The following is a 20,291-nucleotide window of genomic DNA, read 5'->3' as shown; positions in this document are numbered from 1 at the left end:
TACCAACCATTTTGGTTACCAATGGATTCGAAAAGAGCAGGTGGTTGTCGTTGAGTACGGCGTCCGCTAGGCAGCGCAACGTACGACGCCCAAGGGAAGAAAGGAACCAGTCCGCGGACCCCACGAGAGCAGTTCCGAAGTTTTTTACTTGTTTTCGTGTGTTTTCCGATTTTTTTTTTCGAATTTTCACAGTCAAAGTGTTTAGTTTCACCCAAAGCTGCATTCCTGCGAAAACAGTGAGTAAATCTGAGCAAAACTCGGTGTCCCATCCGGCGTCCTTTGCCCCCATCCCGCGGCGTACGAATACGGCATCGGTATTTTTCATGGCGGTCCGACTGTCTGCCAGTTTCAAATAATCCGTCGTGTCGTGCGCTCCGTGTTGTTGTCTGAGCCGCATTTACAATTTTTTTTTTTTTTAATTGATAGTAATAATAAAATAATATTCGAGTTCTAAACCGAATCGCCTGTGTGTTTATTAATAAATATATATAGATTTATTCATTATTTTTGTTCCGTCGGCCGGTTGCGTAATTTTGTTGTTCGTGTGTGAAAAAAGTGCGCGCGTGACGGTAATCATGTGTTCTATTGAGTTCGGATAAACATCATAACATTTTATTATTGTTAATTTTAATTATACCTCGTATTGGTGCGCCGATTACGCCGTTATTCGACAAGTAATACGACGAACCATGAGGAGAAGAAACCCAGGCCGGACTTTTGTCGGTACGTGCATACTGTTGGCATTCTGGACGTTAGCTGCGGAACTCGATGGAGCATCAGGTAAATAAAAAATAAAATAACAATATTAGGTACATGGAAAATAGTTTAAGAAAAATGATTTTGTGCTTTTGATAAAAGCAATCCATACGGGTTACGGGTTATGCAAGTACATTGTGTAACATTTGATAATAAAATCGTCGTTTACCTGGACCGACCGGCACCGGGTATATACCTGGCCTATTGTCATTGATCGCTTTCATGCTGTTACGGGTCAAAACTCGAACCTTTATAATGATGCGTCTTTGAATATTATGTAACGTTTTCGTTAATATATTATATATATTTTTTCAATTTCATTAATCAAAAATCTTGTGACCCAAAATTTTTCGTAGGCGTCTTGGAAATAAAAGTGCTGTGTATAAATGTGTTTTTTGATGGTTGTTTTAAACGCTTTAAATTTTGGTTTAATATAGTTTTAGTTGACCGGAATGGTGATTGTTGTGAACGCGTTATGCAACTAGCGACTTTTGACCTTAGAGATTTGAACGCTGGATTCCAGACGTTTCCGGTGGTAGATTTAGTAAAAATACGTTTGTCATAACTTTCAGAACATTACTAGATACTCCGTTACGAGTTTAGACCGTAATCAGATTGAAATTTGGACAGAGTTATCGGCGTCGCAAAGACGCAAGCGCTATCGCTTTGCTGTTTGTTGACATTTTCGGCATGTAGGTATAATAATAACAATAGTCAAAAGTCTAAATTATTTTAATAAATCTGTATTATTCCGTTGAAAAACATCATTGTATAACGTAGTACGCATATATTTTATACTGATATCGATCAACAAGTCGCCTGTGTGACATCAGCCTCGACATGCGCGTGTATGTACGGCAGTTGTCGTTACATCGATGATCGACAGGTCGATCGAGTAAATGCATCTTTAATCATCATTATACAGCTGGACCACAATGAAACCGAAAAAAAATAATAACTTTCAGGACTCAGGTGTTCCCAATATGTGCCCAATAACGCGAATTCGCATACGCGAACCTTAGCAGCGCGATTAACGCGCTCGATTGACAAACTGTTTTACGACGACGACGACGATGATATTATTATTATAAATTTTACAGTCAACCGTGACCGCGCGGCGTTGGCGTCTATAATAACTAATAAGTACATCGGCTATTTAAATTGGTTCATTGGCTTTAAATTAGTGTGCGGCCGCTGGTGAATTGCACGCCAGACCAAACATACACACTCCAGTCTGCGTAACATTGTTATCGTCCAATTAGTGTTTATTATTATGCGTCTCGTCAGACGCGCGCCGTACCCGGTATTAATGCATTATTTATATTTATACCTACTATAATATTTTAAACCGTAAAATAAAATTATATTGTGTTTGTTTACACGGCTGATCTGATCGGTCAACTAACCCGCTACAAGTATACATTTTATCGTAAATGACTCGAGCGAATAGAAGTTTCAAACCAAAGCATAGTAGATACATCGGTGTGGCTTAGGTTCCGTATAATATCGTTACAATATTACAATAATTAATATACCTATATTCGAGTGTTTCACGTTATATCGCGTATGCACGCGCACGTTAGTATAATAATAATTATAATAATAATAATAATAATAATAATCATGATATCGACTCGCGCCCGCATTAGAAATTCGCGTTCTGTTGTCGGGGGCCGGTCGTAACGGTTTTTCGCCCTCCCCCCTACTACTACTGCACACCACCTAAGTACTCGTGTCTAGAACGCTCCGGTCGGCGGGGTGCAGTGCTTTGGGTATCCCTGTTCGCCGTCATCGCTGCACGGGGGCCGGGTGAATATTGTCGTCACGGTCCGCCGGGGCGCCCGAAAAACCCTCACGCGCCGCGCACACACAAAACAACCCCTACCCGCCGCCTTCGACGGGCCGCCCGTCCGCCGGAACATCTGCGCGACGACGACGAACTCCTCTCTTTCTCTCTCTCTCTCTCTGTCTCTCTCTAACTCTCATTCACCCTGCACAGCTCACTACGTTTTCCACTCCTCCGTCCGGTATGTGTGCCGTAACCGCCGCCACCGAGTATGAAGTTGCAGCTGTTTCATATTATGTATACACTGTATTTTTCGGGCGTCCGCCCAACACGCGTTCGGCAAACAAGTGGCCTCATGCGGAGCGCCGCAAAAACACGGGACACGAGACTTAACCGAAAATCGGAGGTCCCTCGTGTGTCGATTCGATCGGTTGACGGCAGCGGTGTTTTTAATCTAATATATTATATAGCACCTATATAATATACGTCGTATACATAAGAACAACATGTAATTAATTTCATATTACCAATGAGGTACCTAAACCTGTGGAAGCCGAAAAAAAGACTTAAAAACTGCCGAGAAAATATCATCATCGCGTTTACTGTACAGCGGTGGCGGTGTAAAATGCGAGCGCTCGTGACTGGGCGATTTTTATTAATTTATCGTATCATAAACAAAACAAGCACGCTGTGATCGACAAATGCGAATGCGATGACAGCGTCAAAATAACTCGATCTGTAGACCCCGTGTTCCGCGTTTTAGTCTTATACGGACGGTTCGCTCTATGATCTTTAGTCACTATAACCTCCACCCGCCTCGTGTTTACGTCCCAGAAGTCGAGGCATCCACGGGCGCACATCAGCAAATTTGAGCGAAAATTAATTGATTCCCATCTGTAGACAACAACTACGGTTCTATAATTGCATAATATGCTTTGTTTTTATGCCCACCAATCACCATATAGATACAGATAAAGGCCGATTAGAACTTGATCGTATCAGATTTATTTTTATGTTTTTTTCGTTTATAAAATGTACTTTTATCTGTATGAGTACTGTAACTTGTAGGTAACGAGAAAGCAGAGCATAGACAGCCCTTGAGTCTGACGATTTAAAAAAAAAAGTTACTTAAGACGAAATGACATAATGATATAGGTATTTTAAGTCTACGAACAAATTTGACTGGTTACGAAATGAGTGGTTTAGTTTTGTTCTCACGACGTTGTCACTAATTATTAGAGAGTTTAAATGTTTATTAATTCTATTTTTTTGTAGTAACTGGAAGTTGTTTATTCTATTACTTACAACGTTTACTACTTCTTAATTAATTGTCTAATGTACGTGAATAATATGTTAATATGATGTCGTTATCATGTATTGAATCTGTTAATAAATAAGTGAAAAAAAATCTAAATACACATGTGTGTTAGAATCATGAACATAATATCTTTATTATATATTTCTCTACAGTTAATTGTTTAATTCAGTATATAATACTCATTGGTTAAAGTAGTTAAAGATTAATTATTTTTATAATATATTATAAACTATAAAAGTTATAGTTATTAGTTGATTAATTAGAGCGACAAACGTGTTTACTATATTGAATTGTTTCAATAACTTAATTGCTTTAAAATAAATCAGATAAAAACTACAAATCACAATATATTTTTTTAAACTTCTCCTTGTGTGTTCTCTTGGAGACTTAATTTGCCATTAGGTAGGTGCTCATTAGTATTTATTTGATAACAGTTTTATTAGAGATGACATCATTATGTATCTTAATTAATAATCCGTATTAAGTTGATTATGTAGATTTACTTGTATTACCGTATTTCTCGGTGGTATAAAAACCTGCTAGGAAAACATCAATAAAATGTATGTTCTGTATATTGTTTATTGTATTATTGGTATTTAATATTCATAGTATTTTCTATACCAGTTGTTGAACTAAAATCTTCTTAATATATTTTCTTAACATGAGTAATTGTCTCATTCGGTAGTGACGTGTTAGACATTTATGATGTGATAATTTTTGCATTTTTGGATTTCCAATTAAAATGGGCCGAATGTCGATTTACACTTACATGTGTTTTAATTTCAAAATAATATTAATGATCGATTCCAATTAAAATTATTGTATAATTGCCTATTACTAAGCCACATTAGTTACGTTTATAGTTGAATGGAAAATGGAAAATGTTTTTCCAGGACATTTTACGTTCAAAATTTAAATCCGTATACATACATTAAAAATAAATAATATGTACAATACGGTGATTAAGTATTATTTTAATTTTTCGAATCTTAGTGTACAGTCTTCAATTTTACATAATAATATAAGTTGTATTGCACTCAATACTCATTCTTCAACGAAATTATGTATTTAATAATATATCAATTAAGTACTTACTATAGGTAGTATTTCATAAATTATTTTGTTTTGAAAGTGTTTTTAAATATCTCATAAAAGTATAAAGTTCATAGTCGTAATGGTTATATTCGTCGATGAAAAGTGGCGATGTGTATGTGACATATATGATAGCACGTGTATGAGCCCAATGTGTCGTCGGCGGCGGCGGCGGCGGCGGCGACGACTACGAACAACAGGTAGTAATAGCCAAGGTTTTCGGTGGTCTTGTAGTCGTATACGTAATATACGCGTCTTCCATCCGCCATGTTGCCAGTCCCGCTCGTATATTACATATTATACATATATAAGTATGTATAATAATACTGTATTGTATTATGTGGTCACATCGGTACGTACACTATACACTGATACACAAGTTCAATTCAATCCGGTCGGTTATTGCATGGCGGCTGTGTGTTCAACACAACAATACTATACATAACGTATAAAGATAGACAGTATGTGTGTGTGTGTGTGTTTGAATGTAGCCTCTGATTTTCTATTTTTTAATTTCTTATTTTTATATATTATTAATGTCTATAAAACTGCACTGTGTGTATAGCTTGATGGTTCATCAACAGCGCCATAAAATTAATAACGGTAGATAATATATTATGTATATATATTATTATATACATATATACATAAAGAAAAAACTATAAGAAAAAAGTACCATCATGTATTTGTGTGTAATGATTATTGCGCTTGGGCGCATTGTTTGGACTGAGTGAATTGAATTGCGACCGGGCCATGATTCTTTGTCTTTGCACTCTTCTACTAGTGTATTATATGTATGTGTATATTACTGAATATATATATATATATATATTTGAGCAACTCGTTTTTATTTCATTCTATTAAGCCGCCGCCGCCACCACCGTTGCCGCTGCTGCCGCCTTGATGATATCATGGACAGTTGCCTAGCTGTTGGCGAATTAACGATCGCTTAATGGAATACTTCCTGCCCGGGCCTGGACCGGATGAGTTCATCATTTAGCCAGGCGCGGGCTCACTAAAGGATCGCGCGACACAATTGAATTTTCTTCTTTTTTTAAAATTTTTATTTTTAACTCGTGCTTACACCAACACGTGACATGGATTTGGTCAATACAAGTATATAATGATGTATTTTTGACAGATTTAGGTCAAAAATCACTGGTTGTCGTGTGTAGGACCGATACCATTATTTACAGATACCCTGCGACACGGTTTCTCACGTTATTGTTAACCCTTTCTTGGAACATAACCAATTCGTTCCAGGACGACCCATTGTAAATAATCTGCCCTCTTGAAATATATTTTTTCTCGTGGTAATAAAGTTTTACAACCCTTTGCTCTTATACATGCTGAGTCAGTGTGTGTCCATTTTTAAAGAATTCGTTGGTCAAACAGGAATTTTTAAAAACCATGTGTGTACACAACGTATTTAATATTTTAACTTAAAATAATAATCAAGGTGTTGTTTGACCACAGAGAGGTGTGTCCCGGAATGTCCTCATTTTTTTAACGCTGAACAAACAAAACGCAATATACTCTTTCAGAGAAATATGCTAATTTATATACATACACAAACAAAATAAAGAAACGATGTACAATATTTATTTTAATTATTTTTTTTATTTTTAGGGTCTACCGGGATTGTGTCATGCTCGCCTAACCCATGTCTTCACGGAGGTTCTTGTTACATGAAAAAGACCGGAGAATACGCTTGCAAGTGAGTACAGTAAAGGACAATTAGTTTTAAAACGTCGAGTCCTCATTGTTTTTTGTGTGTTTACCAATGTCCGTGCACGAATGCCGAGATGGCTCAATTTAGTTTGAGAGTATACGAAAATCGTTTCATGGTTAATTATCGATTGTAAAAACAATATAAATAACAAAAAAACAGTCATTGACCGAACGTGTTTTTAAAATAATAACTACCTACTTACTAATACTTCATTTAAATTTTAGTCAATTTAAATGAAGCGAGGGTTGGAAAAATATACAGTTCAATTGGTTTTGGGAATCATCGTGATTGCATTTGATTTAAAAAAAAAACCGTTATAACTTAATAGCGTTGAACTAATATATATTTTTATGGCGAAATAACTAACTCGAGCGGTTTACGATCGTATGTTAACATAATATGTGATGTGTTTTTGTAACGTGATCTGATAATTGTTAATTTTTTATCATTCGACCATCGTTAAGTATGTTAAAATACATAATTATGATTTCTTTTAAAGTATTTTAAGATAATTTTGATTAGGTGTATATTACTTTTTCTTTTTTTATAAATTTATACTTACATTCAGAGATGTGAATATAAATATAAATGTGTTAAAATGCTATCTTATTCAGTTATTTATTTATGTTTTACAACATCCAATCAAAATTCTGTAATGTATTGGTAATCAATGGATATATTTTATTTGAATGCAACCATTCATTATACGTTTGAACTTATTATTTTATGAGCAAAGAATTTAATATTAACCAAAATTTGTTATCATTATTATTAAATTATTTGACATTATGTTGTTTGAATAGTTAGATGTCTGACGATTCGGTTAAGTTAAATTAAATTACAATTATCTATTGTCTGGTCGCCGAGAAGGAATAAGGTGTAAATAATAAACCATAAACATGTTATAAATCGGTCAGCAATTACTGAAAGAAATTGTTTGAATATTATTCATTTAAAACGATTCCATGTAAAGTATAGAATTTGATTAATTTTCATGGTATCGAATAAATCAATTGATATAAATATATTTTATGTGTAATAGTTTTGGTGAAGAAGACGTCGGTGGTACTTATAATTATTATTTTATCAATGTTGTATTTTGTTTTTGTAGGCAGGTTTTATATTTTAGAGCATATTTTCTTATTTAACCTATTCCCGAAATTTAATTGTCTGTCCGTGTATGCCTATATAGTACATCATATTCGAAAAATAATATGTTTAATTTAAATGTATTTATTTTTTTTTATCACGTCTTTGTCTGCGCTGTGTTTTTTTTAATTCACTCTTTGGATTACAACTATAAATAAAAAAAAATAAAGTGAACTCGTTTTGTAGAAGGTTTGCTTTCCTCCGGGATAATAATTATCGTCGTTCTATAGTTCTATATATTATACCAATGTACACAACACACACATAGTACCGTGGACCGTGTCCAAAGTCCTACCAAGATCAGTAAATCATCGCAGCAACAGCGTGGGCGAGCAACCTTGAATTTTTGGTCGTAAAACGTGGTGATCAGTAATCATCTATGGAGGAGATCGTTGACCAAAGATAATACAATTTGTCACGGATGCCGCAGAGTAAAACACACATAGTGCTCTTGTTTACATTGCCGGGTTGTGGCTTCGAACAAAAAGAAAAACCAGACTAGAAATTTAAATCGATTATCTTGTGCATGTGTCTTGTAAAGTTAATCGAATATTTTTTTATCCCTAGCTTCCCATCGGTATGGGAAAAATAATTATTGCATTTTTATTGACGATCGGTATAACTATTAGTAAGAGAAATAACTATGATTATTATACCCAACGAAAACATTATGTTTCATAGTTATTAAGTTTTTTTTTTAAAATTTGAATTTTTATTGTCCTAAAATTTGATCAAATTTTATTGAGTGTTTCCAATGGGAAATAAATGACGTCATACGATAGATATCGAGCCTGACCAGAGGCGACTTCGGGAGTTCTATGATTGGCATTCTTTCGTGGGAGATGGAAATTACATTATGCACGGTGTATTGTGGGAGCTAATAGGTAACTCTAACAAAAAAGAAAGAAAGAAAAAAGTCACATTTTTACTACTAATAACAGCGCCAACAACAACACGATTTACATTTTAGGATGCGTTGTGTGTGCGAGTCAAATCGGTAATGACAAAACTCATATGCATATACCCACCATGATAAATTTTATTAAAAAGATTCTCTCACAAGACGGTAATAATAATTCGTATAAGTTTTTCTACGTTCTTCGACCCAACGTTTTATTGTCCTCGAAATCAATCTGGTGTAATCCGAATAGTGGCGTCTTACACTATAGGGTCGGCCTTAATTACAGCCCGTGCCTTTTGTTGACTTGTTAACGACATCGTATTCATAACAACTACAATGTTAGCGTATAAAGATAGGTATGTAAATGTTCTTATAAAAATATAACTTCAGTTTTTTTTATTATTATTTTTTGTATATTTTTAATTACCTGCGAATATTTTGAGTAATAATAAGATAAAATAAAATGGCAACGATTGGATATGTTATGTTGTTATTATTATTATTTTTAATTTTGCTGCGGGGCTTTTCTTGAAGAGAAAGGGCACGGTCCGTGCGGTTCCCACGGAGAGCAGTCGGCCATAGTACCTGGTCAGGTGAACAGCAGCAGCAGCTACGCGCGCACAGCCTTCCGGGGGCTCTTCTGAAATGACTATGCACAGCGTTGCCATTTGTATTGTTTCAAATGCAATCTCGAATAATTAAGATAGTAAAAAAAATTAGTTTGACATTTTGCTAATACCTGTTGACGTGTTCTGGTGCAATAAAATTATACTATGTCTAAAGTGATACTTGGAGGTTTAAAAAACACATTTAAAGTTTTTGCTTTAAAACTGGTTTTTACTATAACCGTTTGTATGAATATAAATATAAACGTATACCATGTCTGAGGTAATAGAATTTCTATTTAATGAATTAATGCGTACTTTCTGAAAAATCCAGTTGTTAAAAAGTGTGTAGTTATATATAGTCACTTAATTAAGAAAAAACTTAAATGTTTTTTTTTTATCTGTAGTTTTAATATGCGATAGAAATAAAATTGTATAGGATATTAATTTATCATTTCGAAGTTTTGTCATCGATTATCTCGATTTGTAACGAATAACACTACGCCAAGTCATTGGACCTTTGAAAATCGGTTGACATACGGTATGAAGAAGGGGCAACTAGATTACGAGCGTTTGTGTACTGAAATATATGTGGGGGTTGGAACAATTGAAGTCTCTGAGCCGTACCATTGCACCCCTCCTGTATATTCCCCGGGGCTAATTCAACGATAAAAAAATGATCAACCGCCCTCGTGCACCATAAACACCATTTGGCACTCAACCCTACGGAGAAACCAGTTTTTTACACGTTTTTCACAAGACCATTCGTAAAAAAGATGTATTCGAATTTGTCTAAAGTATTTCGTATACATAAAGTATAGATTGTAATTTATATTAATGCGTTGTGTATACCGAATTATTGAGATCCCGCACAAGTATGTGTATAAATGAGTTGCGTGTCAGTTAGTGTATATTGCGGCAGCACTGGCAGTCGTGGTACTCACTCTTAGGCCCCTACATATACGTAATGACTCATGTAATTATAGTTATGCTGGCAAATCCTCATTTACAACATGGAAACCGGCCGACTGGACGGAAGCGGACTGTGTAGTTTTTCAAGAACTGACGAAACACTAGATTATTTCATACAAATATTTACATTTATAATTGATGTTCTTATTTAATTAGCTAATTATCTGTGTAGGAGGTATCGTCGTACCCCGGAACAATAGGGATTATATTATTATTATTATTATATATTATATTATATACAGGTACGTAGTAATACCGTTGCTCGATTAGGGATTTACGTATTTTAGATTTTTATTATAACAAACATAATAATTATTCGTAGGAAACCAAAGATATTATATTATGCGAGTCGTGAGAGATGTTCATTGTATCTGTCACGTGTATGTGTATATGTGTGTGTGTGTGTGTGTGTGTGTGTGTGTGTGTGTGTGTGTGTGTGTGTGTGTGTGTGTGTGTGTGTATACAGAAATATTTATCGTCACATACAATGCACGAGATTTTGGGCAGATCGACGTCGTCCTATCCCCACTGTGTTTTTTTTTACCAATGAAAGGGTGCAGTTTAACATGCAGCGTACGCCCTCGAGTACAAACCATCTGGTCACGGTTAACCGAGTATGTTTTGAAGTAATTAAGCTCTGTATTGTATTGCAGGACATGAGGTGACATATCCTAAAATGCATGCATATATTTTCAAATAAATATTCCAACTGTGTCAGTTGTCTGTGTTGTATGTGATTGAAAAAAAAAAAGGTTCCAGGCAGGTGTATATATAGAAGCGTATAAACGTCGGTAGAACAAAAACCATTACGAAGAGATTTCAGCGGCCCCTATAATTTCGGAAGGTAGTCCATTTCGCTAGAAGAATTATGATTGTGTATGTATCCGTTAGAGGTCCTGTCATCCCGGTACCGCCTACTCCTACTCCGGGTCCGGAGCAACGTGCCACTTAAAATAAGCCCGATAGGAGGGGCGGATAACTAAGAAGAAGAAGAAGAAGGAAAAAAAATAGAAACCACTTAAGAGCGGTTTGGCTCCGGGCGAAAACCGAGCCGACCCGGCAATTTGGTCGGCATGGCCATTAGCCCGCGCGGGAGACCCGGAGGGGTCTGTATGCGTCTTTTTATGTGGTTGCCTGTACTCATCCCCGTCTTATCTGTTTGTAAAATCACTGGAACGTGACGTTACGGATAACTTTTGTTTGTCTTCGTAATAGCTAGGAAATACCACTTGAACTACTATATGACATCGGTGCCGAAATGTTTTAACTTTCCAAATCAGTAAGTGCATATTGACCCATCAGAAATGTGTCTGTATATGACTGTATAACGATAATAATATGATGACTGTGTACATTAGTTTTGTATTAAAAAATTCGTCAAGACTATGGATTTCGTTGCTGACAATTACAAATGTATTTTATCATTCGTATATATATATAGTTTCTAGTTAATCTGTAATTATTATATAATAAGTGTTTATTTTATTAATGAAACAGTCCTTGTTTGTTACAAATAAAATTTAAAAAAATCTAATGAAATTAATATTGTACGGAATACTTGGTAAAGCAATATTGTTTTTTAAATATTTATAATCATGACTGTTAAAATATTTTTACCGATTGTTTATTTTATTTTTGTTTATTAATTATTCGATATGTAATACAGTTTGATTTAAAACATTATGTCCCCATATGTGACACATCTAGTTTTGTCGGCAAGCTTTTTCTCACGGTCGGCCCAACAGATGGCGAAATTTTTGTGTCCATACGAAATCCCTACCGTGTGTATTACAATCATATAGAGACATATGACGTTTTAGGCATACATAATATACAATGTTTATTATATATATATATTACATACGAAGAGGGGATAGACTCTTGTGTTAAGTGACTTCTAACGACACTCTTGGCCGGATGATAAGTGGGGTTTGTTGTTTTTTCACGTTTAAAAAATGTATGTTATAGTCGTAATAAATCCGGAGTGAGACATAACACACGAGAGCGCTTATGACCTCTCACCAGATTACAAGAAAACAAGTACTCGTTGTTATTATTTTTTAAAGTTATTATTCTTTATGTCTCAGACTAGCCGACACGAACGTGCTGGAAGGCTAACCTGCAATATATCGAATCAACTGAGCTGGTTTTGTAGACGTGCGCGAAGGAGAGATTAAATTATGTCCCCTTCTTCTAAGGGTTATTTAGTACGGAAAAATGTAACACGTTAGCTAGAAAAACGGGTAAAAAACAAAATGTTTAGTACCTTTATAATCGGACTTTTTTTGTTCTAACATTCCTATTAAAATGTTTAGAAGTTTTTTTTAAATTTTTGTTTGGTTATTATTGTTTAGTTATTATAAAATATTAAGACGTTAGGTATAATCTAAATTCTTTACACGGTCACAACTCGTGGTGTCTTTATAGTGACCTCCGGGTACTAATAGCTGCACGTACAATTGTGTTTCGTATGCATACAGCATGTTTGTTTTTTATTTTTATTTTTTTTTTTTTTGGGTATCATCGAACAAAGGATTTTTGCGTAGGATGCACACTAAAAGATATACGCAAATTTTTTTGTTTGTAGTTTTATGCTTAGCCCATCATCACGTTCTAAGATTTTCATTAGACCGCCATGGTCAGCAAGAATATTGATTTATGCAAAGCATCGATCCTTTAAATTATGCTGTGTCAAGCATAATGTATTATAACCAAGAAGGGGGAGGACAATGAAGACGCGGGCCCATTGTTTTACTTAAACAGACGGTTTTTGTAATGATCAAATTCTAAAGGGATAACATATTAAGTTTTAAAATAAATGTAAATTTATTCATAACAAAATAATAGTTATATAGACGTTTACTTATTTAATAATCAAAGTAAATAAATATTAAAAAGATTTAAACTATTTCGTTGAATATTAGATGTCGGTCAATTAATTCATATTGGTTACATAATTAATTTTTAAATATTTTTTTATATAGCTGATTATAGTGATTATTATGGCACAATAAAATAGTTTTAAATAACTTGGATCAGCACATTTTTAATTATATTCTCAAAGAAAACAATGAATGTTTTATTTTTATAGTTGTTCTTAACTTTCATATAGGTAATAAAATAGTACTGATCTGTTTTTTTATTTTATTTGGCTTAAATCAATTATTCATGCAATAGGTTTTTCGTGGAGAAGGTTCAAAATTAAAATTAAATATTATAACATATAATACCAAATACTATATATTCATTATATATATACAAAGTTTTTATATGTTTTACTGATTAGTCGGTGATTTAATTATATTTTAATTCTCAGAAATATTAATTTTTTTATTAGCATATCTTGGTTTGCTATACCTACTGATTATTTGATTAATATTCTAGCTTATAAGTTTATAAAAGATATTTATGTTGAATGACCATTTTTTTTAGCTGTTACTTCTTATTACGTTGTCTTATTTATTTTTAGTTACTTATTATGTTATGTTAGTTTATAATTATAATTTTTAAATTTATATTTTTATGTATAGATTATTTATAGTTTGACATAATATATTACATTAAAACAATTTAGTTTTGAATAAATAGGGTTACAGTTTCTGATTAAAAGTAAATCTCTAAACATGACATGATTTACGTTGTAAGAGGCGGGTAGGTAACTGATGTTACATAGACAATTCGGCTAAATTGTTCCTGTAATTTGGACGAATATAATATGAGGGGTGTTGTATTGGGTTATTCTTCAAGTCATTAATTTTCAGCTTCGGTTTTAACTACTGCGTCTTTTGTCCAGAAAGCGTATAGCCACGATTTTTACTGATTTTTTCATTTGCGTGTGGCCGCTTTGGTGGTGGCGCTTAAAAGCATTGATATTAACAAAAATATCTTTTTATATTATATTTTATATTCATTATCCCCAGGGGCCATCTAGAAGCATTAATCATTTGGTTGTCGTCATTACAAGTTTATTGAAATCGACTGTTGCGCGCGCGCCTCTAACGTCTATAACGCGGCAGCAACCCAACGGGACACAAACCGGTTTTTTATGATATAAGTTTCAGATGGGTTGCTGGAGAGTAAAAATTATCTTGTTTTGTCACCACCGGTAAGTCACTCGGACGGGTTAATAAATCGTGCGGATTTTCGGGACGACAATCATAAATTCATAATGTTTATGAATATGTAATTTCGTTCAAAGTTAAAAAAAACATGGCCGTCCACGAAATAAATGATTTTTATCAACTTGTATCGTATTATTTATAAAATGTTCTCGGAACACCAGGACATCGTTGGTGTGTGGGTAGGAATAAACATTGATGGCCGTGCCTGATTTTGGCACAAAATATTATTTCCCAAACAACCACAATTTTATTTACTTAGTACTTACTCATCTGGACGATTTTAGTGTTGATTTTCACCCACATTCATTATAATATAAGACATAGTTCATTCTCATGGTTTTTTTTACTCGGTTTTTACGTGTAATAAACGAATGCATGTGTTCGGCACATGTGATCATTTAAATGTTTAAGGATTACATTTATTTTATTGCATGGGAAGAGTTAAAAAAAAAATAATAATAATAGTAAAGTCGCTGAGAAAACAATGACTCGTATTTCAAAAGTCCGTTCTATTATTATTTCAATATCTAATCCGTCAGCAGCGATAACCGCTGCTTTCACGTCCCAAGTAGACGTCCATTGTGTATGGGCTACCATACACGTCCAAGAATTATGATGTACACTGTCCGTCTTCTAACCTCTGTGGAACGTTGTTCTACTACACACGACGCGTTTATACCAATTCGATAGGATATATATTATATTATTCTATTTTACTGGCCGTATAACACTCGAACCGTGACGGTTTTTTCTATGTTGAGTGTATAGACTCGATAGTCCAACACACACAGTGTTTACATTGTGATCGTCTTGACATTGGAATTCTGTTGCGTCATCATTGCCATGTCCGATCGATCGCCGCCGTATGTATGCCGCTACCGCTCCAGATGATAATTTATCCGAAGTGTGTAGATATTATACGAGAATATAGGGGTTGTAGACTTGCAGTAAAGTAACCGGTCTATCTTCACCCTTTTTAGTAGGTAACACTGAGCACCACGTTTACATTGTGCAGCCCTTTTGAAGATTTTGAGATCGGAGAAGGGGTGAGCTGCAAAAACGGCAGCTGTTTTGCATTTTAACGGAAATTTAAGACGGTCGCCACGTAGCGATATATAGTTGATTTCCAATATTCGGACGACCAATTCGCGTATTCTTCTCATATAGTAAGTTATATGTAATGACACTATTATGAAAAGTCGAGACCAATGATCCATATCGATCATCACGATTCGTTGATTTGCCCGAGATCCTTTATATTCTGTATCTGTCGTGGGCTACAGAAAAAAAGAGAAAGTAATATTACAGGACTGCAGTTCTTTCTTTATTTCAGATCTGTATATCTAAGTGTGCTATCATCTAGACTTCGCACGTCTCTGTTTTGGGTGTGCTATAGGCTTATGAAATCCTGCTTAGTAAACATATTTCCTAGATTCGTTAACGTTGTAAAATACACGATTGTATGATATATTAATATACGGTAATATATTATATTTAAATGATTTATATCGGTAAAAAGAAAAATATAAATCAATGAAATATTATAATATTCAAACGTAAAATCACTTGTACTAAAATAAAATGTGAATTTATTAATACACCGGTAATTAATGATAAATTATTGATTTCGTGTTTAAGGAATTATTAAATAATTATTGTTACAATAGTTATTTTATAAAATAATTGATTTGTAAGTTATTTAATATCGAGTATAATATTATGCTAGATTAGTAGGTTTATTAATTTTTAATTACTAAAAACTGTTATTGACATATTCAAATAAAACATGTATATATATATTAATTAACTCTAACTCATTTTAAATTTTCCGTATATATGTGTGATGTTATAGTTAAACATTGATTCATGTTATTTAAAATATTATCACATACGTCAGTTATTTTTGTGTAATTTGACTAATTGCTATATAAAATACTACTTTGTAAAGTTTAAAAATGTTCTTAATATAGGAAAAAAATAATGATTTTGAGGTTTTGAGGATTTAGGTACGCATTGCAAAAATAAAAACCTATTAAAAACCTACCTATATAAACTTTAGGCCCAGTGTCGCCACTTGTTGATCGAGCAATATTAGTTTTGTAATAAATTATCGTGTTGCCGATGGTGTTAGGTGACAACGGGTTTTCTTCTTCTCGCATTACCGATGACGTATCTGAATATATAACGAAGGTTGTCCTTTCGAATCCGATATCTTCTGGTCGAATAAATACGAACCTTTTGGTTTTTTATCGTCTCCCGCCGGCATTATTCCTTTGTAACGTTTCTGTTTTTCGTTCATGATTTTTTTTTTCCAACACTCCAGTAAACAAATTTTTGAATATCGTATATCAATGTGTGATTTTGCGTATAGTCCATGTAAGGGGAGGGCTTCATAATGATAATAATAATAATAATAATTATACGATTGTACTATATATGTTCACACATATTTAGCTGCGGGATTATTATTCGTATTTCGGACGGTCCATTGTTTGTTACCGAGATGAAAAAAAAAACAAATATAAAAATGCATACCTACCTATCGGTTACTCATAGTTTTCTGCACATTTTCAGATGTCGAGCATTTGCCTTCGGGCGGACATGACTCCACGGTCTTTGTCGGAGATTGTTTTGAAATAAGAAAAAAACCCGATTTTCCCTTCTTCAACAATATCCATTAACCACTGTCCGCAGACAATAATTATTATCTCGCATTCCACTTTTCTTTCTTTAAACCGGCAGCTCGATAAAAGAAAACAACACTGAGCAATTGTCCCGGAATTTCAATCATCCGAACGATTACAAAACGTTATCCTTCTGGTGGTATTTTACGTTTTATATTCAATATTATACATTTAAAGTATACTGTGTCATAATGTATAAATGTGTAGATGAACTTTATTGGTAATAGTATAAGAATTAGATATAGTATAGGAAAATTGATTTATTTTCGTTTTGAAAACTATTGTCCATTTTAATATGATATCCGTTGTTTAATCGTATTCAAATCGGCCAATTATTTTTTTTCACTTGTTATTCTCCAGGTGCACCTAGTAATCTATCTGATTAAAAAATATTAAGAAATACTTGTAGATGTTTAGTTCGGAATAGGAACAATAATAGCCGTTTGTACAGTGAATCGATTTAAATTCAAGTGTATAAAAATAATGAATGAGTATGGATAGTACGGTAAAACGTTCAATATCTTTATTAAAAATGAACGAATAAACAACGTCGGCGGGTTTGCAGCGGGATAAAATGACAGATGTTTGTAATAAAACGCGTCTTGCTTCTTTATAATATAAAAACCTCCTCCCCCCAAGTTTTTATATCAGATCGAGAACAACGACCAATAGGGTCTTTTACAATATAGTTAGGTACACGCACGAAATCTCCCGTAGGTACCTATGTGTGCTTAGAATTCGATCCTACTATACATCGTTGTACACGTATTCTGTGTATTGATGGCGTATGATATTATTATACACGGCTGCGACAAACTCGTCGTTCATCCGTGGATCCCTATAATACGTTGCAGCAGTCTTGCATACTGTAACAACGACGTAGACGAACAATAATTCAAAAATATTGTCATTGACACGAAAAACTTCCTATTTACTAAATTTTCGATTTTGAGGTTTTGGTGTCCCTGGATTGAGAAAAAAGGCTATCATTTGATCTTCTATTGATCACACATATATCGTTAAATTAATGAAATATAATAAACAAAACCTTCTACTTGTTATCTACTATACATAGCTTATGAAGTATTTTTTATGTGATTATATAAATGTATCTACAATATGACATAAAATGTCATTCAAAAAATCTGATACACATAGAAGCTTGATAAAAAAACATATATAAATCAATAAAACGTCTAATGAGGTAAAGCATTGTCGATCTATACCAGAGGTTCCCAAACTTTTTTGCCCCGTAAACCACTTGCCAACTTTTTCCATTTTCGTAGACCCCTAAAATTAAATTTTTACAAATTTATCTAGATGTTTTTCGTAGACTACAGTGCTGACCAGGGGGTCGATATAGACCACTTTGGGAACCTATGATCTATACAATAGTTCCACTGTAATTGAATTTCGACCAAGATTTTTTTCAAAATTAGATTTTATATAGCTTTAAAATTTGTTTCTGTAGATCATTGACAATCTCTACTTTATTTTAAACGTTTTTCGCGGCTCGTATATAATCAGGGGTTTTAGCACACGGGAGGTTTACCCGTGTCGACGACTAATACAGCCCGCGTAGAGAAAGGACGCGACCGTTTCGCCGCGCGTTTATCTTTAACGATTCGTTGGTACATAATATAATAATAATAATAATATTATTATTACATAGCTTCCAGTCGGACTCGAACCGCGCGTATGCGTGTACGGCATAATAATAACAACAATAATAATATAACAGCGCATAGAGACGATTACGAGAACGCAGGGTTGGCATAGGAAAATGATCGGTTAGCCGTCGCGGCCCGTAATGATATAGCACGGCGCACGCGGTCCATCCGAGAGGTCGGTGAGGCGGAGGCGGCGGATCGGCGGGTCTCCTCCGGGGGCGCACGTTCGACCGGCCGGGACCCTTCTCTCCTGTTATTATCGTTCCGCGCGCCGTATCCGCGGCGACGATATATATACCGTCGCGGAGGAGTCTCGTGCGTCGATTCGCCGACCGTCGCCCGCATTATAATATCGTGTGCTCGCGTGTGTTATATTATTATTATCATCGTCGTTGTCGTCGTCGTCCGCCGCCGATGCAAACTCTCCGGAAACGCGTATATTATATTTTATTCGCACACGACGACGTGCAATGTATATATGCGCACAGGTAACCGCTGTGTGACGGCGGCGGCGGTTGTACTGTTTATAATAATATATTATTATTATTGTTGTCGCTTATCAACGGGCGAGCATCTGTCACGCGAGAGTATTTGTCACGACGGAACGCGCGCTGCACCGCGTTCCGTATATTATTATTATGCGTTCGGTACGCCGCCGCCGCCGCCGCCGCCGGTTAATTAATTAATTGGCCATGTAAATGCAATTACACACGCGGTGGCTGATTGTCGTATGCCTAATGAGCCAGCACGACGACCGCGATGCCCAGATAGTGTGTCGTTTTCCGCCGGTGTCGCCGCGCCGCCGAAGTGCAATACCGAAACTCTTGTAATGATAATAACCCATACTGCACGCTGCACCGCGCCGAACACAATGTATAATAACAATAATAGTAATATGTCGCAGGCACTGCAGCGGTGTACCTATAGCATAATAATAATAATATGTGATATATTACTATAACCGTGTGTTGTAACAATAGAACACCATCATTGTGTACATATATATATTATATTATGTATAATATTATATACGAAAATAATAATAATAAACCTATATATAGGTACTAGGCTAGATATACTATAGGTGGGTACTACACGCGGTGGCCCGTGGACATATTTATTTATTTTTTTTTTTTTACTTTGCGTGCGTATAAACGTAGAAGACGTCAACGAACCGGAGGCGTGTACATTATATTATATTGTATCCATAGCATAAGAATGCTAATAATAATATAGTGGCAGCGGTACAATACCGGGAGCCCGAAGGTCTCTTGGACCGCCGCCGCCGCTGCCGCCGTCCGGGTACTTTGACCTAGCGCGGGCTGGAGATGTGCAGTACACGGCGCGCGCTGTTTCTTTCCCATTTTACGAATGGCTCGCGCTAGCTCTACCGTCGGCCACGCCCACCACCCGTAATTTTTCGCTCACCGGCCGTCCCCCTGTCCCCTCCAATACTTAATTGGCGACTGTGGCTTTTTTTTTTTGTATAAATATTTTTGGTCTTC

At 35.0% G+C, this 20,291-nt stretch overlaps 1 protein-coding gene across 2 annotated transcripts in view; it reads left to right on the top strand.

The window, feature by feature from the left end:
* The first annotated feature begins 370 nt into the window (after positions 1-370).
* Positions 371-20,291, top strand: part of LOC113548322 (neurogenic locus Notch protein) — a 48,735-nt gene continuing 28,814 nt past the window's right edge. Inside the window, exons 1-2 of one of the 2 annotated variants that reach the window (XM_026949139.1) lie at positions 371-780; positions 6,582-6,669. In XM_026949139.1, coding sequence (XP_026804940.1) covers positions 690-780; positions 6,582-6,669 — 179 coding nt within the window. In that variant the 5' untranslated portion in view covers positions 371-689. The remainder of the gene's footprint in view (positions 781-6,581; positions 6,670-20,291) is intronic. The other variant, XM_026949140.1, reaches the window with a different exon arrangement.

This window comes from Rhopalosiphum maidis, chromosome 1 (assembly GCF_003676215.2).
Source record: "Rhopalosiphum maidis isolate BTI-1 chromosome 1, ASM367621v3, whole genome shotgun sequence".
Lineage (NCBI taxonomy): Eukaryota > Metazoa > Arthropoda > Insecta > Hemiptera > Aphididae > Rhopalosiphum > Rhopalosiphum maidis.
This window is presented reverse-complemented; position numbering and strand designations above follow the sequence as displayed.